General features: G+C 36.3%; 1 protein-coding gene across 10 annotated transcripts in view; it reads right to left on the bottom strand.

Moving 5' to 3' along the window:
- LOC110835591 (uncharacterized) overlaps positions 1-24,096 on the bottom strand; it is a 39,470-nt gene that overhangs the window by 11,662 nt on the left and 3,712 nt on the right. For 2 of the 10 annotated variants that reach the window (XM_087355967.1, XM_087355968.1), the window contains exons 3-7: positions 21,547-21,620; positions 13,636-17,050; positions 12,555-12,628; positions 4,644-8,058; positions 3,563-3,636 (exon numbers count right to left, since the gene is read on the bottom strand). In XM_087355967.1, the coding sequence (XP_087212093.1) occupies positions 15,516-17,050; positions 21,547-21,620 (1,609 nt within the window). In that variant the 3' untranslated portion in view covers positions 3,563-3,636; positions 4,644-8,058; positions 12,555-12,628; positions 13,636-15,515. Of the gene's footprint in view, positions 1-3,562; positions 3,637-4,643; positions 8,059-12,554; positions 12,629-13,635; positions 17,051-17,771; positions 17,791-18,612; positions 18,798-21,546; positions 21,621-22,627; positions 22,859-24,096 lie in introns of those variants that run through there. The other 8 variants (XM_087355963.1, XM_087355964.1, XM_087355970.1 and 5 more) reach the window with 7 other exon arrangements.

Genomic DNA, 24,096 nt, shown 5'->3' with positions numbered 1-24,096 from the left:
GTCGTACAGAGGGACTGATTGCAGTGTTCAGTGCTTTGTGCATTTCTTAACAGATTATAGCGAGAAAACATTTAATCGCACTAAAGACCTATTTTACTTTAAGCCAACATTTTTAAACATTTTCTTAGAATGGGCAGATTATTTTCCACAAACTTTGGTCGAAAACAGATTGTATATTTAACACACTTCTCTCAAAGACTAACTTAATTCCAATACGCATGGTAAATATAATGTTTATTTTTATTCATGTTATCGCTATAAACATAACATCTTGTCGACCCAATGTTTGAGCACTGTTCAATACCATCTCTATACAGTGGCAACACAGGTAATGGAGAATCTGCACAGTTTGTACGTTAACTAATAATTACGAGGGCAAATGTCTTCCAAAGCAACGTCTATTTAAAGCCCAAGATGGTGTATTACAGCTATTCTTCTATCTCATTTATTCATCCTGATGATTAAGAAATCGTGTTCATTTCGGAATAATTTATAAAACTTCATGATTTTTTTTAGTTATTTAGTGTTATATGAATCTGAATGGTATCGAAATATTATTTACAATTAAACTAGATCTCATTTAAAATGAAACACTTTGTGCTCTCGTGATTAATTTTAACAGACTTACAAATTCTTTACACTGCATGAACGAGACGACTTACCACGGCAGAGAGCTGCAACTTCCAATCCGACAAGTAATCGACTGACACTGTGATTGGCTGGTGACGGGGTGACTACAGCCATTTGCATTGCCACTGTACGAGAAATATATTTACCTCGAAAGAAAGTTTGTGTCACTAATTTACCAAAAAAATAAAAAAAAATTCTCATAGATTTTATTATAGCAAATGTGGGCGCGGGGTGGGCGGAATGCTGGAAATTGTCCAAATGGCGCACAAAACGAAGGTTTTTTTAAAAAATTCCAAAAATTTCAACAAATTTTGGTTTTGTGCGCTTTTTATACATTTTCAAAATTTTTCCGATCCCATCTTCAGGAGAACACGTCAGCTAGTGTCTGTCCTGTCACATTCTGTCTCTTCCAGACCCGGACTCCGCCTCACACAGACACTGCAAGACAGTCTCCGCAGCACTCGCTATCTGCCGGATGCAGTCAGTCTCTGTACAGGACTAGAACCTTGCAGGCGATAAGGCAGACACTGATTCTAGCGGATAACGGGAGGGGAGTGTTTTGAAAAAATTAAATTTCCAAAATTTTCAAAAAATGCTGAAAATTGTCCAAATGGCGCACAAATATTTTTTTTAAAAATTTCTACTTAAAATTTGTTCGAAAATTTTTGGTTTTGTGCGCTTTTTAGACATTTTCCACCATTGTTTTTTATTTTTCGAAAAATTTTCAAAACGTTTCTCATTCCGTCTTCAGGAGAACACGTCAGCTAGTGTCTGTACGTCAATGCACGGTCTCTGTTAAACCCGGACTCTGACGCACAGCCTTTGCAACAGACGGTCTCTGCATCACACATTCACTCCCGGACGCAGTCTCTGCTAGTCTCAGTCCTACCACATCCGGTCTCTCCTAGACCCGAACTCCGCCTCACCCAAACTCTGCAAGACACGGTCTCCGCATGCAACATTTTTCCAAAATTTACGAAAATGTTTGGTTTTGTGCGATTTTCAGAAAATTTACAGCATTTTTTAATTTTTCTTAAATTTTGTAAAATTTGAATATTTTTTTCTAAACTATCCCCAAGAGATGCCTGCCAAACTCGGTGAATGCCTAACCCTGTCTCTGCCTTACGTTTGTCTCCTGCACCTGGGCTTCTCATTGAAATTGGCAATTCTTCAATGTGAATTTTTTCAAATTTCTTTGGTTTTGTGCGCTTTTTGGACAATTTCCAGCATTTTTTGATTCTTTGAAAATTTTGAAATTTTTCAAAATTTCTACCACCTGATGCCTTGCAGGACCGGTCTCTATCAGACTGTTTCTGATGTACTGTGTCTCTGACGAATGCGGTCTGTGCCTGACTCGGTCTCTGCAGGGACAGGTCTCTGTGTGACACGGCTCTGACGTGCCGTGTCTGAGAGCCCAGGTGTGTCAGACTGCTTTTGTTCTAAATTCTGATGCTGAGAAATGATCATATACTTTGATATCTCTGCATTTATTTCTAAACCAACATTCCTAGCCCTTAAGATTGTTTCTTTTTCTTACTTGTTATAGTATTTATATTATTGCCCAACAGTTTAATATTATCAGCATAGACCAAAAGCTGATTTGTCCCATTCAATTCCAAACCACTCTGATTTTCTTCGACCTTCCTAATGGTATATTCTAAGGCAAAACTGAAAATCACCAGTGACAGTGTATGTCCTTGTTTAAGGCAATTCTGATTAGGAAATGTATCAGACAGATGTTTACCTACATGAATCTAGCTACAGGTTTCACACTGAAACACATTTTAATTAGCCTAAAGAGCTTCTCAGGTAAACCAGATTCAAGCAAGATATTGTAAAGTGTTTGTCTTTTAACTCAGGAATAGACTTTCTTCAAGATTATAAATAGTTAATTTATTGTCATGGTAAGAGACAATTGGTTTTTTTTATTAAGTTTGCTAAATTTACTACTCTGACCCATTACATTACTAACTTCATGTAGACTTTCCTTACCAATAAGCAAATTAAAAAAAATTTCTCTCCATTTGCATTGAAATATCCTACCAAAATTTTCATATATTCATATAGTACCTATGGAACTCTTCAAGTACTTGTTCTAGTTCATTGTAAAAAATTATCCTTTGTGTCATCTTTATCCTCAGTTAGGGCATGCACATTCAGTACACTCCCCTTCCAACATAACCTCACTAAATCTAGCTTGTACTTCTCTAAATCCCCAGCTACTGACTTGATTGAACCCACCCTGTGGAGATTCCTAAATTTCCAAGTGCCAGGAAATTACCGTAGTCTTACTCAAACATTCCAGGGTCTTGACACCTGTTTTAGTGACTATTGTTCACACTACAGTCCTACCAAATTATGAACTACCTGTTCAAGAAAATCAAACTGAATGAAACAAGCACCATGATAACTGATATGCAGTGCCTCAGACATTCAGCTGTAATGAGATGATAAAGTTGCATCATATTGTGATAAATATATATTTGTTTAAATCTTGTCAGTCTAATCACAATAAAATTCCTATTAAATATTAAAATATTACTATAATTAACATTTAAATATTTAAAATATATTAATGATGTTCTCTATCGAAATGTTCGATTTACATTAGATCATCACTTTTTACACGACATGTTTCAGTTCTAAAAGAACCATCTTCAGGTGTATAAAATTATATAAACTTAAATATAATTTCTTAAATGCAACTTTTAGTCAGATGTGTATCAGATTTCAAATAATATTTTCTTCCAGATTTCATTGTATTTTTAATATCGTATTCGAAGTTGTTCTGTATATGTATGTCGTGCTTAACATGATTTTGTGTGGGTGAACGTTTTGTTGTTGTTTTTGTATCATCCAGAAATGAAGTTGTGGAGGAGTACGTCCGTCTGGAAGTATTCAAGTAAACAATATTCAGCTGTAAGTTACTTACTGATATGCTCCACAGGCCACTTGAAGTGATGCTGTAGGTCAGTATCATATGATCCTTTATCCTGTACACTAGCTCTGAAATCATAAGTGCAGGATTCGTATTCATACTAGTGCACACTATTCATTTACATATGTTAATAATAAACATGTATGGAGGCCTCTATACTGTCCTTAAAAAGATCTGGCAGGGAGGCTTTTTACAGTCACGGACAGGAATTGTGGCCTCGTTACAGCCGTTATAAAAGGCAGACATCAAAACTTTGAAAAAGCACATGAAGACGGCATGAAACAATTTATATAGTCACAATAATAGGCGAGTTTGGAGTCTCCTATATGCAATGGGCAGGCATGGAGGCTTCTTCAAAAAGCAAACATTAAATAAACCTTTCAGATGTGAAATGGCTCAGGATAGGGTGCAGAGATGGTACATCAAGAGGGCAATTAGTCCCTTAAAAGGTGGGAATTTATAGATGTGCTGCACAACTATTGATTTCTCAAAGAACCTGCTGCCTCAGTCACCACCACTTCCACAGATACCTCTCTCTCTAACACAACTACCATTAGCTCCAGTGTTATTCCTATAACTAAAATTTGTACCTCTATGTTACGCTAGATTCTTTAATGGCGTTTGTGCCTATAATTATGATGATATATTAGTCAGATTAAATTTCTTATCGTTACATTTAAGGAGGAGGCTTTTGGACGCTCTTTTCCTCGTGAATGGTTTTAAAGGCAAAATTATTTGCTCATCTGTTTTTGATACAGCTAGTCTATGCATACCTACTAGGTCTATCAGAGACTATTCTACCTTTACTGTACAACGTAATTTAGTTTAATTATTATTTTACTAATCTATAATATTTAGTTTTTTACTTATGAGTTATTTTGCAATAAATCAATATTGTACATTTATGTTTTCAGTTCTTTGTTTATTTGCTTTTGTATTGTAATGCTTGTATAACCTCGTATAACGTAACATAACTACTGACACTTTACACTATCACATCATTATGACGAACAAAAATTCGGTAAGAGTTTCATACATGCAAACAACTTTAAATATATTATTTATATCAACTCACAATCCCGTTCGTGTAATGTACTAATTCAGCTCAAACAAGACCACACACAGGGAAGCTTAACATTCATAATCACCTTTGAAAAAGAAACACATTCACTACGTCCACCCTCCAATCGCTGATTAGATCAATACATCATTTTTTAATCCTAATAAGCAACCAGCGATACTACGATGTGTGGTTTTGCGCAGTGCCTCACGTCTGGGGTATTTGCCGCTAGATGTCAGGAATAGTCCTCTTGAATATACTGCCATCTGGACATCATCTTAAATCGTGATGTTATGAAGGTACTTGATGCCTCCAAAATCAGTCCCTGATGATGGTGACAGCAAGAACCTTTGAAAGGCCCGTAAACTTCTACCAGACTACACGGTGCAACAACCCAGAATACAGGCATCTTGTTTTAGCAGACCACACGGCTCGATTTCTGTTAAAAGGTCTCGTGGTCCAAGTAGTATAATAAGAATCCGAGAGATGGCGCAGCAATGACTATATCTTAGTGCTCCGACCATAAAGTAAGCTTCCATCTGTGCATGCTCTCACAGTCTACCAATCCGGCAAGGAGTACTTGAATGGTTAAAGTCTGTGTAATTGTTACTAGGCATACAGAATGTTTCATTCTGCATCACAAAAACCACCAGGATCACACGAATAAATACGGCAAACGTGTGAAAATAATAAATTAAAATTATTTATTTAAGATGCTCCACACTCAATGGACAATTTCAAATAATAATAATAATTCAATTATTTATTATTAGAGTGCTGCATCACCAGCCAGACGGCTTATTACAGATACAGCCCAAGGAAAATAAAGTAAATACAATAAAATATAATAACAATGTAAGCAAAAATAATCCCAGTAGTTATAGGGGCAACTGGAACTGTCTCCAGGTCACTCAGAACGTATTTGGCCAACATCCCGGGCGAACACGACGTCAGGGAACTTCAGAAAACTGCAATTTTGGGAACTTCACACATCATTCGAAAGATGCTGTCGTAAAATATGTAGTCATCTCTAAGAATAAAATATAATACATGTAACACGTATTAAAAGCAAAACGTATTTCGGAAATAGCTGCTGCATTATGTACCTTAGGGACAAGGTTTCTCTAAGGTACATGGAAGTACATACCCTAAAAGTGGTGAAGAGATCGGATAATAATAATAATTCAATCCTTTATTTTAAGATGCTGACACAACTGCAAAAGCCAACTTCAGAGTCAGGTAATTAACTAACTAGATGGCTCACCGAACCCGAAGGTTCATCACCGAATTAACCAAAGCCCTCCACCGGACCCTGTCCTGGGCCAACAAAATCCAGTCTCCTTCAACTCCTATCTCCCATAGATCCCGCCTGAGATTATCCTCCCATCTACGTCTAGGTCTCCCCAGCGGTCTCTTCCCTTCAGGTTTCCCGATCAATACCCGGTGCACAATTCTTGTACATGCTACATGCCCAGCCCATCTCATTCTTCTCAACTTAATCACCCTGACATTATAGATTCAGCATAACAATGTAAAACAAATACAAAGAAAATGGAAATGGAACATAACTGAGTAGGTTTTCACGGCGGTGAATACGAACATGGCTACCTTCTGAGCTGTGGCGCCGTGTAGCATGTCACCCTGATGATGGAGGCAGCAAGGACCTCTGAAACGTTCATGAACTTCTACCAGACTACATGGCGCTATAATTTATTAAAAAAATTATTTGCACATAATTACATCAAATACAAAATGGTCACTTAATTCTTAAATACAACAATTTTTAAGTTACTCTCATGTTATCTTACTGGTTATAAAACAATAAAATATGTAGCAAAAGTAAAACAGGGTAAATTTCAATGTAAAAACAACTTTTCCATGTCAATGTCTTACATTTAATTCATAGCTTCCACATATGCAAACATTGCGAGGTTATTAACTTTAATACAATCAAGCAACGTCTGCTTATCGTCTTCACTGAAATCGCGCCAAGTATTCATATTCCCCAAAAAAGTCAAATAGTCACACTTCTGTATCAACAGCATGGCCGTGTCTAATTTAAGATGCCCACAAAAAGCGAGAACAATTTTAGTGAGTTTTCTAAAGCCACCGGCATTTAAAATTGCAGAAATAATTGCATGATCCACTTCTGCAACATGGTGAGCATGGAACACTTCCAAATTAACGTAATGTACCAGGTACTTGTGGAAATCTCTGAAATCTTGGTTTTTTGAAAGAATAATTTCATTCACGCTTGTAAAATGTGGCAATTCCGGAGATAAACTGAAATTTTCCGGCGTTATAACTCGACAATATCTGAGGTCGAGAATTTTCAACACGGAACAAGAAGTAATTATTTGAACAATATCAACATTCGCGACTTGAATCATAATTAATCTTGTAAGTCTAATGCCCATGTTTTCAATTACGGTGCCCATGTTAGTAGTGTTATAATTGCATGGAGATAATTCCAAAACCACTAAGTCAGACAAATTTACCAGCTCCGAACAATTACGACTTTGTAAATAAACTGCCAAGGTTTTGACATGTGGACACATTCTTACCAATAAGGATGCATCTGTAACTACACCACTGAACTCATTTATTAAAGGAAGAGATGCCCTAGTAATATATCTAAAGACATCATCCGCTCGACCTTTCCAAAAAAAACTCTGAATTCGTGGCAATCTTGAAAGGAGCAGAGCATAACTTTTCTCGGAAATACCAGTTCCTCCCACATTGAGTATCTCCAAACTCTCCATATTCAGTAAATCCTCTACACAATTATTAGTAACATTTATAGAACAGGCGACGTCAAGTTTCCTGAGCAATCTGCAATTTCTCGCCAACACCGCTATTATACGTGTTGTGCAAGTAAACTTCCATATAATTTCTTGCAGCATTGTCAATTTGGGGAGCTCGTCATAAATTATCTGTGAGACTGGATTACTTGTGTTATCTGGAAGAATCAAACGAGTGATATGTGTAATTGTATGAAGCGATTGCGACATTAATCCATGTACGAATTCGGACCCAAACTTCTTGATGTTACACTCTTCTAAGCAAGGCAGAAACACATTTCTGAGCATATACATACAGACTTCTTCGTACTGATTTCTCCATGGCACGGTACCTTCTCGGGAGTGACCTGGGATATCATTGTCTTCAATAATGAGGGCAACAGCTCTTAGGGAATATTCACTTAGCATCCTGCCGTCTGACTCCTGCAGCGAAGTCAGCACTTTTCGCAGTTCAAGGCACTGACTCCGTACAGCGTGAATGACTCGTAGTCTATCTCCGGTTTCACGCCTTTCAGCCTTGCGAAGTTTCTTAGTCCATATTAAAATCCGACATACTATCAGTCTGCAGATCTTCCGTTGAGTAAGTCTTATCAGACATTTAGGACTCTTCTTGTTGTTCATTGCGATTTCTGAAAGAATTAAACTCCTCATAAAACTGTTCACAAGTTGTCATGCACATGTGAGCCATTAAAATGTAACATATTTATAATACAAAGTAACGAATTGTCTGCACTAACCAACGCCCTCAATGTAGATGGAACAGCCGAGTTACTACAATGTTCATTCTCATAATAATATTAAATAGATGTAGTATACTATTTTATGCACAAATATCCATTTATTGCCGAAGCAACGTTTTAAACCTTTAGGAAATTAAAACCTGTCACGTGCAGTCTACTTTATCTCATATTGAATTCTCATGTAACTTTGCCAGTGATTTAGTCACTATTCGCTACATGTAAAATTTGTCGAAGTTCTCAAAATCGCGAGACACTTGACATGTATATGACATGCTTATAAGAAACACCCTTTTTATAGAAAAAATATTAAATGTGTCATAATTTAAATCATATACCTAGCTAGTTCTTCATATTTTTATTATATATTGATCAAGATATTTTTATATGAATGAATAGTTCTACTCAGTTCATTATTAACTTCTATTTAACGATATAGAAGACAAATTAATACAACATGTCAAGACAAAAGAATATACCGTTCGTTAAAATATCTACCTTTTTATTGACCAACAAAAACAATTCAGTGATTTAAAAACTCTCGGCATAGCATAATTCAATTCATGTAAATATATTTCCTAATAATTTATTATAAAACGTTTGAATTTATTACCAGACTTGTTTTACATTAACAGAACTCTTATAGTTCAAACTTTCTTTCCTTTTATGAAGAATAGCCATATTACTTCCAAGACCTTTTCCCTATTAACTCGTTATTAAACAGGGGTTATACAGTGCGCCTGCATTCAACACACATGAAAGATATAATGTTAATTTCTCTTCCTGTTACCTCTTAAACCGTGCACTGAGAATGAAGGTCGTTTCTGTCGTACAGAGGGACTGATTGCAGTGTTCAGTGCTTTGTGCATTTCTTAACAGATTATAGCGAGAAAACATTTAATCGCACTAAAGACCTATTTTACTTTAAGCCAACATTTTTAAACATTTTCTTAGAATGGGCAGATTATTTTCCACAAACTTTGGTCGAAAACAGATTGTATATTTAACACACTTCTCTCAAAGACTAACTTAATTCCAATACGCATGGTAAATATAATGTTTATTTTTATTCATGTTATCGCTATAAACATAACATCTTGTCGACCCAATGTTTGAGCACTGTTCAATACCATCTCTATACAGTGGCAACACAGGTAATGGAGAATCTGCACAGTTTGTACGTTAACTAATAATTACGAGGGCAAATGTCTTCCAAAGCAACGTCTATTTAAAGCCCAAGATGGTGTATTACAGCTATTCTTCTATCTCATTTATTCATCCTGATGATTAAGAAATCGTGTTCATTTCGGAATAATTTATAAAACTTCATGATTTTTTTTAGTTATTTAGTGTTATATGAATCTGAATGGTATCGAAATATTATTTACAATTAAACTAGATCTCATTTAAAATGAAACACTTTGTGCTCTCGTGATTAATTTTAACAGACTTACAAATTCTTTACACTGCATGAACGAGACGACTTACCACGGCAGAGAGCTGCAACTTCCAATCCGACAAGTAATCGACTGACACTGTGATTGGCTGGTGACGGGGTGACTACAGCCATTTGCATTGCCACTGTACGAGAAATATATTTACCTCGAAAGAAAGTTTGTGTCACTAATTTACCAAAAAAATAAAAAAAAATTCTCATAGATTTTATTATAGCAAATGTGGGCGCGGGGTGGGCGGAATGCTGGAAATTGTCCAAATGGCGCACAAAACGAAGGTTTTTTTAAAAAATTCCAAAAATTTCAACAAATTTTGGTTTTGTGCGCTTTTTATACATTTTCAAAATTTTTCCGATCCCATCTTCAGGAGAACACGTCAGCTAGTGTCTGTCCTGTCACATTCTGTCTCTTCCAGACCCGGACTCCGCCTCACACAGACACTGCAAGACAGTCTCCGCAGCACTCGCTATCTGCCGGATGCAGTCAGTCTCTGTACAGGACTAGAACCTTGCAGGCGATAAGGCAGACACTGATTCTAGCGGATAACGGGAGGGGAGTGTTTTGAAAAAATTAAATTTCCAAAATTTTCAAAAAATGCTGAAAATTGTCCAAATGGCGCACAAATATTTTTTTTAAAAATTTCTACTTAAAATTTGTTCGAAATTTTTTGGTTTTGTGCGCTTTTTAGACATTTTCCACCATTGTTTTTTATTTTTCGAAAAATTTTCAAAACGTTTCTCATTCCGTCTTCAGGAGAACACGTCAGCTAGTGTCTGTACGTCAATGCACGGTCTCTGTTAAACCCGGACTCTGACGCACAGCCTTTGCAACAGACGGTCTCTGCATCACACATTCACTCCCGGACGCAGTCTCTGCTAGTCTCAGTCCTACCACATCCGGTCTCTCCTAGACCCGAACTCCGCCTCACCCAAACTCTGCAAGACACGGTCTCCGCATGCAACATTTTTCCAAAATTTACGAAAATGTTTGGTTTTGTGCGATTTTCAGAAAATTTACAGCATTTTTTAATTTTTCTTAAATTTTGTAAAATTTGAATATTTTTTTCTAAACTATCCCCAAGAGATGCCTGCCAAACTCGGTGAATGCCTAACCCTGTCTCTGCCTTACGTTTGTCTCCTGCACCTGGGCTTCTCATTGAAATTGGCAATTCTTCAATGTGAATTTTTTCAAATTTCTTTGGTTTTGTGCGCTTTTTGGACAATTTCCAGCATTTTTTGATTCTTTGAAAATTTTGAAATTTTTCAAAATTTCTACCACCTGATGCCTTGCAGGACCGGTCTCTATCAGACTGTTTCTGATGTACTGTGTCTCTGACGAATGCGGTCTGTGCCTGACTCGGTCTCTGCAGGGACAGGTCTCTGTGTGACACGGCTCTGACGTGCCGTGTCTGAGAGCCCAGGTGTGTCAGACTGCTTTTGTTCTAAATTCTGATGCTGAGAAATGATCATATACTTTGATATCTCTGCATTTATTTCTAAACCAACATTCCTAGCCCTTAAGATTGTTTCTTTTTCTTACTTGTTATAGTATTTATATTATTGCCCAACAGTTTAATATTATCAGCATAGACCAAAAGCTGATTTGTCCCATTCAATTCCAAACCACTCTGATTTTCTTCGACCTTCCTAATGGTATATTCTAAGGCAAAACTGAAAATCACCAGTGACAGTGTATGTCCTTGTTTAAGGCAATTCTGATTAGGAAATGTATCAGACAGATGTTTACCTACATGAATCTAGCTACAGGTTTCACACTGAAACACATTTTAATTAGCCTAAAGAGCTTCTCAGGTAAACCAGATTCAAGCAAGATATTGTAAAGTGTTTGTCTTTTAACTCAGGAATAGACTTTCTTCAAGATTATAAATAGTTAATTTATTGTCATGGTAAGAGACAATTGGTTTTTTTTATTAAGTTTGCTAAATTTACTACTCTGACCCATTACATTACTAACTTCATGTAGACTTTCCTTACCAATAAGCAAATTAAAAAAAATTTCTCTCCATTTGCATTGAAATATCCTACCAAAATTTTCATATATTCATATAGTACCTATGGAACTCTTCAAGTACTTGTTCTAGTTCATTGTAAAAAATTATCCTTTGTGTCATCTTTATCCTCAGTTAGGGCATGCACATTCAGTACACTCCCCTTCCAACATAACCTCACTAAATCTAGCTTGTACTTCTCTAAATCCCCAGCTACTGACTTGATTGAACCCACCCTGTGGAGATTCCTAAATTTCCAAGTGCCAGGAAATTACCGTAGTCTTACTCAAACATTCCAGGGTCTTGACACCTGTTTTAGTGACTATTGTTCACACTACAGTCCTACCAAATTATGAACTACCTGTTCAAGAAAATCAAACTGAATGAAACAAGCACCATGATAACTGATATGCAGTGCCTCAGACATTCAGCTGTAATGAGATGATAAAGTTGCATCATATTGTGATAAATATATATTTGTTTAAATCTTGTCAGTCTAATCACAATAAAATTCCTATTAAATATTAAAATATTACTATAATTAACATTTAAATATTTAAAATATATTAATGATGTTCTCTATCGAAATGTTCGATTTACATTAGATCATCACTTTTTACACGACATGTTTCAGTTCTAAAAGAACCATCTTCAGGTGTATAAAATTATATAAACTTAAATATAATTTCTTAAATGCAACTTTTAGTCAGATGTGTATCAGATTTCAAATAATATTTTCTTCCAGATTTCATTGTATTTTTAATATCGTATTCGAAGTTGTTCTGTATATGTATGTCGTGCTTAACATGATTTTGTGTGGGTGAACGTTTTGTTGTTGTTTTTGTATCATCCAGAAATGAAGTTGTGGAGGAGTACGTCCGTCTGGAAGTATTCAAGTAAACAATATTCAGCTGTAAGTTACTTACTGATATGCTCCACAGGCCACTTGAAGTGATGCTGTAGGTCAGTATCATATGATCCTTTATCCTGTACACTAGCTCTGAAATCATAAGTGCAGGATTCGTATTCATACTAGTGCACACTATTCATTTACATATGTTAATAATAAACATGTATGGAGGCCTCTATACTGTCCTTAAAAAGATCTGGCAGGGAGGCTTTTTACAGTCACGGACAGGAATTGTGGCCTCGTTACAGCCGTTATAAAAGGCAGACATCAAAACTTTGAAAAAGCACATGAAGACGGCATGAAACAATTTATATAGTCACAATAATAGGCGAGTTTGGAGTCTCCTATATGCAATGGGCAGGCATGGAGGCTTCTTCAAAAAGCAAACATTAAATAAACCTTTCAGATGTGAAATGGCTCAGGATAGGGTGCAGAGATGGTACATCAAGAGGGCAATTAGTCCCTTAAAAGGTGGGAATTTATAGATGTGCTGCACAACTATTGATTTCTCAAAGAACCTGCTGCCTCAGTCACCACCACTTCCACAGATACCTCTCTCTCTAACACAACTACCATTAGCTCCAGTGTTATTCCTATAACTAAAATTTGTACCTCTATGTTACGCTAGATTCTTTAATGGCGTTTGTGCCTATAATTATGATGATATATTAGTCAGATTAAATTTCTTATCGTTACATTTAAGGAGGAGGCTTTTGGACGCTCTTTTCCTCGTGAATGGTTTTAAAGGCAAAATTATTTGCTCATCTGTTTTTGATACAGCTAGTCTATGCATACCTACTAGGTCTATCAGAGACTATTCTACCTTTACTGTACAACGTAATTTAGTTTAATTATTATTTTACTAATCTATAATATTTAGTTTTTTACTTATGAGTTATTTTGCAATAAATCAATATTGTACATTTATGTTTTCAGTTCTTTGTTTATTTGCTTTTGTATTGTAATGCTTGTATAACCTCGTATAACGTAACATAACTACTGACACTTTACACTATCACATCATTATGACGAACAAAAATTCGGTAAGAGTTTCATACATGCAAACAACTTTAAATATATTATTTATATCAACTCACAATCCCGTTCGTGTAATGTACTAATTCAGCTCAAACAAGACCACACACAGGGAAGCTTAACATTCATAATCACCTTTGAAAAAGAAACACATTCACTACGTCCACCCTCCAATCGCTGATTAGATCAATACATCATTTTTTAATCCTAATAAGCAACCAGCGATACTACGATGTGTGGTTTTGCGCAGTGCCTCACGTCTGGGGTATTTGCCGCTAGATGTCAGGAATAGTCCTCTTGAATATACTGCCATCTGGACATCATCTTAAATCGTGATGTTATGAAGGTACTTGATGCCTCCAAAATCAGTCCCTGATGATGGTGACAGCAAGAACCTTTGAAAGGCCCGTAAACTTCTACCAGACTACACGGTGCAACAACCCAGAATACAGGCATCTTGTTTTAGCAGACCACACGGCTCGATTTCTGTTAAAAGGTCTCGTGGTCCAAGTAGTATAATAAGAATCCGAGAGATGGCGCAGCAATGACTATATCTTAGTGCTCCGACCATAAAGTAAGCTTCCATCTGTGCATGCTCTCACAGTCTACCAATCCGGCAAGGAGTACTTGAATGGTTAAAGTCTGTGTAATTGTTACTAGGCATACAGAATGTTTCATTCTGCATCACAAAAACCACCAGGATCACACGAATAAATACGGCAAACGTGTGAAAATAATAAATTAAAATTATTTATTTAAGATGCTCCACACTCAATGGACAATTTCAAATAATAATAATAATTCAATTATTTATTATTAGAGTGCTGCATCACCAGCCAGACGGCTTATTACAGATACAGCCCAAGGAAAATAAAGTAAATACAATAAAATATAATAACAATGTAAGCAAAAATAATCCCAGTAGTTATAGGGGCAACTGGAACTGTCTCCAGGTCACTCAGAACGTATTTGGCCAACATCCCGGGCGAACACGACGTCAGGGAACTTCAGAAAACTGCAATTTTGGGAACTTCACACATCATTCGAAAGATGCTGTCGTAAAATATGTAGTCATCTCTAAGAATAAAATATAATACATGTAACACGTATTAAAAGCAAAACGTATTTCGGAAATAGCTGCTGCATTATGTACCTTAGGGACAAGGTTTCTCTAAGGTACATGGAAGTACATACCCTAAAAGTGGTGAAGAGATCGGATAATAATAATAATTCAATCCTTTATTTTAAGATGCTGACACAACTGCAAAAGCCAACTTCAGAGTCAGGTAATTAACTAACTAGATGGCTCACCGAACCCGAAGGTTCATCACCGAATTAACCAAAGCCCTCCACCGGACCCTGTCCTGGGCCAACAAAATCCAGTCTCCTTCAACTCCTATCTCCCATAGATCCCGCCTGAGATTATCCTCCCATCTACGTCTAGGTCTCCCCAGCGGTCTCTTCCCTTCAGGTTTCCCGATCAATACCCGGTGCACAATTCTTGTACATGCTACATGCCCAGCCCATCTCATTCTTCTCAACTTAATCACCCTGACATTATAGATTCAGCATAACAATGTAAAACAAATACAAAGAAAATGGAAATGGAACATAACTGAGTAGGTTTTCACGGCGGTGAATACGAACATGGCTACCTTCTGAGCTGTGGCGCCGTGTAGCATGTCACCCTGATGATGGAGGCAGCAAGGACCTCTGAAACGTTCATGAACTTCTACCAGACTACATGGCGCTATAATTTATTAAAAAAATTATTTGCACATAATTACATCAAATACAAAATGGTCACTTAATTCTTAAATACAACAATTTTTAAGTTACTCTCATGTTATCTTACTGGTTATAAAACAATAAAATATGTAGCAAAAGTAAAACAGGGTAAATTTCAATGTAAAAACAACTTTTCCATGTCAATGTCTTACATTTAATTCATAGCTTCCACATATGCAAACATTGCGAGGTTATTAACTTTAATACAATCAAGCAACGTCTGCTTATCGTCTTCACTGAAATCGCGCCAAGTATTCATATTCCCCAAAAAAGTCAAATAGTCACACTTCTGTATCAACAGCATGGCCGTGTCTAATTTAAGATGCCCACAAAAAGCGAGAACAATTTTAGTGAGTTTTCTAAAGCCACCGGCATTTAAAATTGCAGAAATAATTGCATGATCCACTTCTGCAACATGGTGAGCATGGAACACTTCCAAATTAACGTAATGTACCAGGTACTTGTGGAAATCTCTGAAATCTTGGTTTTTTGAAAGAATAATTTCATTCACGCTTGTAAAATGTGGCAATTCCGGAGATAAACTGAAATTTTCCGGCGTTATAACTCGACAATATCTGAGGTCGAGAATTTTCAACACGGAACAAGAAGTAATTATTTGAACAATATCAACATTCGCGACTTGAATCATAATTAATCTTGTAAGTCTAATGCCCATGTTTTCAATTACGGTGCCCATGTTAGTAGTGTTATAATTGCATGGAGATAATTCCAAAACCACTAAGTCAGACAAATTTACCAGCTCCGAACAATTACGACTTTGTAAATAAACTGCCAAGGTTTTGACATGTGGACACATTCTTACCAATAAGGATGCATCTGTAACTACACCACTGAACTCATTTATTAAAGGAAGAGATGCCCTAGTAATATATCTAAAGACATCATCCGCTCGACCTTTCCAAAAAAAACTCTGAATTCGTGGCAATCTTGAAAGGAGCAGAGCATAACTTTTCTCGGAAATACCAGTTCCTCCCACATTGAGTATCTCCAAACTCTCCATATTCAGTAAATCCTCTACACAATTATTAGTAACATTTATAGAACAGGCGACGTCAAGTTTCCTGAGCAATCTGCAATTTCTCGCCAACACCGCTATTATACGTGTTGTGCAAGTAAACTTCCATATAATTTCTTGCAGCATTGTCAATTTGGGGAGCTCGTCATAAATTATCTGTGAGACTGGATTACTTGTGTTATCTGGAAGAATCAAACGAGTGATATGTGTAATTGTATGAAGCGATTGCGACATTAATCCATGTACGAATTCGGACCCAAACTTCTTGATGTTACACTCTTCTAAGCAAGGCAGAAACACATTTCTGAGCATATACATACAGACTTCTTCGTACTGATTTCTCCATGGCACGGTACCTTCTCGGGAGTGACCTGGGATATCATTGTCTTCAATAATGAGGGCAACAGCTCTTAGGGAATATTCACTTAGCATCCTGCCGTCTGACTCCTGCAGCGAAGTCAGCACTTTTCGCAGTTCAAGGCACTGACTCCGTACAGCGTGAATGACTCGTAGTCTATCTCCGGTTTCACGCCTTTCAGCCTTGCGAAGTTTCTTAGTCCATATTAAAATCCGACATACTATCAGTCTGCAGATCTTCCGTTGAGTAAGTCTTATCAGACATTTAGGACTCTTCTTGTTGTTCATTGCGATTTCTGAAAGAATTAAACTCCTCATAAAACTGTTCACAAGTTGTCATGCACATGTGAGCCATTAAAATGTAACATATTTATAATACAAAGTAACGAATTGTCTGCACTAACCAACGCCCTCAATGTAGATGGAACAGCCGAGTTACTACAATGTTCATTCTCATAATAATATTAAATAGATGTAGTATACTATTTTATGCACAAATATCCATTTATTGCCGAAGCAACGTTTTAAACCTTTAGGAAATTAAAACCTGTCACGTGCAGTCTACTTTATCTCATATTGAATTCTCATGTAACTTTGCCAGTGATTTAGTCACTATTCGCTACATGTAAAATTTGTCGAAGTTCTCAAAATCGCGAGACACTTGACATGTATATGACATGCTTATAAGAAACACCCTTTTTATAGAAAAAATATTAAATGTGTCATAATTTAAATCATATACCTAGCTAGTTCTTCATATTTTTATTATATATTGATCAAGATATTTTTATATGAATGAATAGTTCTACTCAGTTCATTATTAACTTCTATTTAACGATATAGAAGACAAATTAATACAACATGTCAAGACAAAAGAATATACCGTTCGTTAAAATATCTACCTTTTTATTGACCAACAAAAACAATTCAGTGATTTAAAAACTCTCGGCATAGCATAATTCAATTCATGTAAATATATTTCCTAATAATTTATTATAAAACGTTTGAATTTATTACCAGACTTGTTTTACATTAACAGAACTCTTATAGTTCAAACTTTCTTTCCTTTTATGAAGAATAGCCATATTACTTCCAAGACCTTTTCCCTATTAACTCGTTATTAAACAGGGGTTATACAGTGCGCCTGCATTCAACACACATGAAAGATATAATGTTAATTTCTCTTCCTGTTACCTCTTAAACCGTGCACTGAGAATGAAGGTCGTTTCTGTCGTACAGAGGGACTGATTGCAGTGTTCAGTGCTTTGTGCATTTCTTAACAGATTATAGCGAGAAAACATTTAATCGCACTAAAGACCTATTTTACTTTAAGCCAACATTTTTAAACATTTTCTTAGAATGGGCAGATTATTTTCCACAAACTTTGGTCGAAAACAGATTGTATATTTAACACACTTCTCTCAAAGACTAACTTAATTCCAATACGCATGGTAAATATAATGTTTATTTTTATTCATGTTATCGCTATAAACATAACATCTTGTCGACCCAATGTTTGAGCACTGTTCAATACCATCTCTATACAGTGGCAACACAGGTAATGGAGAATCTGCACAGTTTGTACGTTAACTAATAATTACGAGGGCAAATGTCTTCCAAAGCAACGTCTATTTAAAGCCCAAGATGGTGTATTACAGCTATTCTTCTATCTCATTTATTCATCCTGATGATTAAGAAATCGTGTTCATTTCGGAATAATTTATAAAACTTCATGATTTTTTTTAGTTATTTAGTGTTATATGAATCTGAATGGTATCGAAATATTATTTACAATTAAACTAGATCTCATTTAAAATGAAACACTTTGTGCTCTCGTGATTAATTTTAACAGACTTACAAATTCTTTACACTGCATGAACGAGACGACTTACCACGGCAGAGAGCTGCAACTTCCAATCCGACAAGTAATCGACTGACACTGTGATTGGCTGGTGACGGGGTGACTACAGCCATTTGCATTGCCACTGTACGAGAAATATATTTACCTCGAAAGAAAGTTTGTGTCACTAATTTACCAAAAAAATAAAAAAAAATTCTCATAGATTTTATTATAGCAAATGTGGGCGCGGGGTGGGCGGAATGCTGGAAATTGTCCAAATGGCGCACAAAACGAAGGTTTTTTTAAAAAATTCCAAAAATTTCAACAAATTTTGGTTTTGTGCGCTTTTTATACATTTTCAAAATTTTTCCGATCCCATCTTCAGGAGAACACGTCAGCTAGTGTCTGTCCTGTCACATTCTGTCTCTTCCAGACCCGGACTCCGCCTCACACAGACACTGCAAGACAGTCTCCGCAGCACTCGCTATCTGCCGGATGCAGTCAGTCTCTGTACAGGACTAGAACCTTGCAGGCGATAAGGCAGACACTGATTCTAGCGGATAACGGGAGGGGAGTGTTTTGAAAAAATTAAATTTCCAAAATTTTCAAAAAATGCTGAAAATTGTCCAAATGGCGCACAAATATTTTTTTTAAAAATTTCTACTTAAAATTTGTTCGAAATTTTTTGGTTTTGTGCGCTTTTTAGACATTTTCCACCATTGTTTTTTATTTTTCGAAAAATTTTCAAAACGTTTCTCATTCCGTCTTCAGGAGAACACGTCAGCTAGTGTCTGTACGTCAATGCACGGTCTCTGTTAAACCCGGACTCTGACGCACAGCCTTTGCAACAGACGGTCTCTGCATCACACATTCACTCCCGGACGCAGTCTCTGCTAGTCTCAGTCCTACCACATCCGGTCTCTCCTAGACCCGAACTCCGCCTCACCCAAACTCTGCAAGACACGGTCTCCGCATGCAACATTTTTCCAAAATTTACGAAAATGTTTGGTTTTGTGCGATTTTCAGAAAATTTACAGCATTTTTTAATTTTTCTTAAATTTTGTAAAATTTGAATATTTTTTTCTAAACTATCCCCAAGAGATGCCTGCCAAACTCGGTGAATGCCTAACCCTGTCTCTGCCTTACGTTTGTCTCCTGCACCTGGGCTTCTCATTGAAATTGGCAATTCTTCAATGTGAATTTTTTCAAATTTCTTTGGTTTTGTGCGCTTTTTGGACAATTTCCAGCATTTTTTGATTCTTTGAAAATTTTGAAATTTTTCAAAATTTCTACCACCTGATGCCTTGCAGGACCGGTCTCTATCAGACTGTTTCTGATGTACTGTGTCTCTGACGAATGCGGTCTGTGCCTGACTCGGTCTCTGCAGGGACAGGTCTCTGTGTGACACGGCTCTGACGTGCCGTGTCTGAGAGCCCAGGTGTGTCAGACTGCTTTTGTTCTAAATTCTGATGCTGAGAAATGATCATATACTTTGATATCTCTGCATTTATTTCTAAACCAACATTCCTAGCCCTTAAGATTGTTTCTTTTTCTTACTTGTTATAGTATTTATATTATTGCCCAACAGTTTAATATTATCAGCATAGACCAAAAGCTGATTTGTCCCATTCAATTCCAAACCACTCTGATTTTCTTCGACCTTCCTAATGGTATATTCTAAGGCAAAACTGAAAATCACCAGTGACAGTGTATGTCCTTGTTTAAGGCAATTCTGATTAGGAAATGTATCAGACAGATGTTTACCTACATGAATCTAGCTACAGGTTTCACACTGAAACACATTTTAATTAGCCTAAAGAGCTTCTCAGGTAAACCAGATTCAAGCAAGATATTGTAAAGTGTTTGTCTTTTAACTCAGGAATAGACTTTCTTCAAGATTATAAATAGTTAATTTATTGTCATGGTAAGAGACAATTGGTTTTTTTTATTAAGTTTGCTAAATTTACTACTCTGACCCATTACATTACTAACTTCATGTAGACTTTCCTTACCAATAAGCAAATTAAAAAAAATTTCTCTCCATTTGCATTGAAATATCCTACCAAAATTTTCATATATTCATATAGTACCTATGGAACTCTTCAAGTACTTGTTCTAGTTCATTGTAAAAAATTATCCTTTGTGTCATCTTTATCCTCAGTTAGGGCATGCACATTCAGTACACTCCCCTTCCAACATAACCTCACTAAATCTAGCTTGTACTTCTCTAAATCCCCAGCTACTGACTTGATTGAACCCACCCTGTGGAGATTCCTAAATTTCCAAGTGCCAGGAAATTACCGTAGTCTTACTCAAACATTCCAGGGTCTTGACACCTGTTTTAGTGACTATTGTTCACACTACAGTCCTACCAAATTATGAACTACCTGTTCAAGAAAATCAAACTGAATGAAACAAGCACCATGATAACTGATATGCAGTGCCTCAGACATTCAGCTGTAATGAGATGATAAAGTTGCATCATATTGTGATAAATATATATTTGTTTAAATCTTGTCAGTCTAATCACAATAAAATTCCTATTAAATATTAAAATATTACTATAATTAACATTTAAATATTTAAAATATATTAATGATGTTCTCTATCGAAATGTTCGATTTACATTAGATCATCACTTTTTACACGACATGTTTCAGTTCTAAAAGAACCATCTTCAGGTGTATAAAATTATATAAACTTAAATATAATTTCTTAAATGCAACTTTTAGTCAGATGTGTATCAGATTTCAAATAATATTTTCTTCCAGATTTCATTGTATTTTTAATATCGTATTCGAAGTTGTTCTGTATATGTATGTCGTGCTTAACATGATTTTGTGTGGGTGAACGTTTTGTTGTTGTTTTTGTATCATCCAGAAATGAAGTTGTGGAGGAGTACGTCCGTCTGGAAGTATTCAAGTAAACAATATTCAGCTGTAAGTTACTTACTGATATGCTCCACAGGCCACTTGAAGTGATGCTGTAGGTCAGTATCATATGATCCTTTATCCTGTACACTAGCTCTGAAATCATAAGTGCAGGATTCGTATTCATACTAGTGCACACTATTCATTTACATATGTTAATAATAAACATGTATGGAGGCCTCTATACTGTCCTTAAAAAGATCTGGCAGGGAGGCTTTTTACAGTCACGGACAGGAATTGTGGCCTCGTTACAGCCGTTATAAAAGGCAGACATCAAAACTTTGAAAAAGCACATGAAGACGGCATGAAACAATTTATATAGTCACAATAATAGGCGAGTTTGGAGTCTCCTATATGCAATGGGCAGGCATGGAGGCTTCTTCAAAAAGCAAACATTAAATAAACCTTTCAGATGTGAAATGGCTCAGGATAGGGTGCAGAGATGGTACATCAAGAGGGCAATTAGTCCCTTAAAAGGTGGGAATTTATAGATGTGCTGCACAACTATTGATTTCTCAAAGAACCTGCTGCCTCAGTCACCACCACTTCCACAGATACCTCTCTCTCTAACACAACTACCATTAGCTCCAGTGTTATTCCTATAACTAAAATTTGTACCTCTATGTTACGCTAGATTCTTTAATGGCGTTTGTGCCTATAATTATGATGATATATTAGTCAGATTAAATTTCTTATCGTTACATTTAAGGAGGAGGCTTTTGGACGCTCTTTTCCTCGTGAATGGTTTTAAAGGCAAAATTATTTGCTCATCTGTTTTTGATACAGCTAGTCTATGCATACCTACTAGGTCTATCAGAGACTATTCTACCTTTACTGTACAACGTAATTTAGTTTAATTATTATTTTACTAATCTATAATATTTAGTTTTTTACTTATGAGTTATTTTGCAATAAATCAATATTGTACATTTATGTTTTCAGTTCTTTGTTTATTTGCTTTTGTATTGTAATGCTTGTATAACCTCGTATAACGTAACATAACTACTGACACTTTACACTATCACATCATTATGACGAACAAAAATTCGGTAAGAGTTTCATACATGCAAACAACTTTAAATATATTATTTATATCAACTCACAATCCCGTTCGTGTAATGTACTAATTCAGCTCAAACAAGACCACACACAGGGAAGCTTAACATTCATAATCACCTTTGAAAAAGAAACACATTCACTACGTCCACCCTCCAATCGCTGATTAGATCAATACATCATTTTTTAATCCTAATAAGCAACCAGCGATACTACGATGTGTGGTTTTGCGCAGTGCCTCACGTCTGGGGTATTTGCCGCTAGATGTCAGGAATAGTCCTCTTGAATATACTGCCATCTGGACATCATCTTAAATCGTGATGTTATGAAGGTACTTGATGCCTCCAAAATCAGTCCCTGATGATGGTGACAGCAAGAACCTTTGAAAGGCCCGTAAACTTCTACCAGACTACACGGTGCAACAACCCAGAATACAGGCATCTTGTTTTAGCAGACCACACGGCTCGATTTCTGTTAAAAGGTCTCGTGGTCCAAGTACTATAATAAGAATCCGAGAGATGGCGCAGCAATGACTATATCTTAGTGCTCCGACCATAAAGTAAGCTTCCATCTGTGCATGCTCTCACAGTCTACCAATCCGGCAAGGAGTACTTGAATGGTTAAAGTCTGTGTAATTGTTACTAGGCATACAGAATGTTTCATTCTGCATCACAAAAACCACCAGGATCACACGAATAAATACGGCAAACGTGTGAAAATAATAAATTAAAATTATTTATTTAAGATGCTCCACACTCAATGGACAATTTCAAATAATAATAATAATAATAATAATAATAATTCAATTATTTATTATTAGAGTGCTGCATCACCAGCCAGATGGCTTATTACAGATACAGCCCAAGGAAAATAAAGTAAATACAATAAAATATAATAACAATGTAAGCAAAAATAATCCCAGTAGTTATAGGGGCAACTGGAACTGTCTCCAGGTCACTCAGAAAATATTTGGCCAACATTCCCGACAAACACATCATTCGAAAGACTCTGTCGTAAAACATGTAGTCATCTCTAAGAATGAATTATATTAATACATGTAACACGGATTAAAAACAAAACGTATTTCGGAAATAGCTGCTGGCCTATGTACCTTAGGGACAAGGTCTGTCTCGGGTACATACCCCATAAAGTGGTGAATACATTGATTAGACAATAATAATAACTCAATCCTTTATTTTAAGATGCTGACACAACTGCAAAAGCCAACTTTAGAGTCAGCTAATTAACTAACTAGATGGCTTACCGAACCCGAAGGTTCATCACCGAATTAACCAAAGCCCTCCACCGGACCCTGTCCTGGGCCAACAAAATCCAGTCTCCTTCAACTCCTATCTCCCATAGATCCCGCCTGAGATTATCCCCCCATCTACGTCTAGGTCTCCTCAGCGGTCTCTTCCCTTCAGGTTTCCCAATCAATAACCGGTGCACAATTCTTGTACCATCCAGGCGTGCTACATGCCCCGCCCATCTCATTCTTCTCAACTTAATCACCCTG

Source organism: Zootermopsis nevadensis, unplaced genomic scaffold (assembly GCF_977971745.1).
Source record: "Zootermopsis nevadensis isolate Lab colony 2312 unplaced genomic scaffold, Znev_1.0 Znev_ptg000025l, whole genome shotgun sequence".
NCBI lineage: Eukaryota > Metazoa > Arthropoda > Insecta > Blattodea > Termopsidae > Zootermopsis > Zootermopsis nevadensis.
This window is presented reverse-complemented; position numbering and strand designations above follow the sequence as displayed.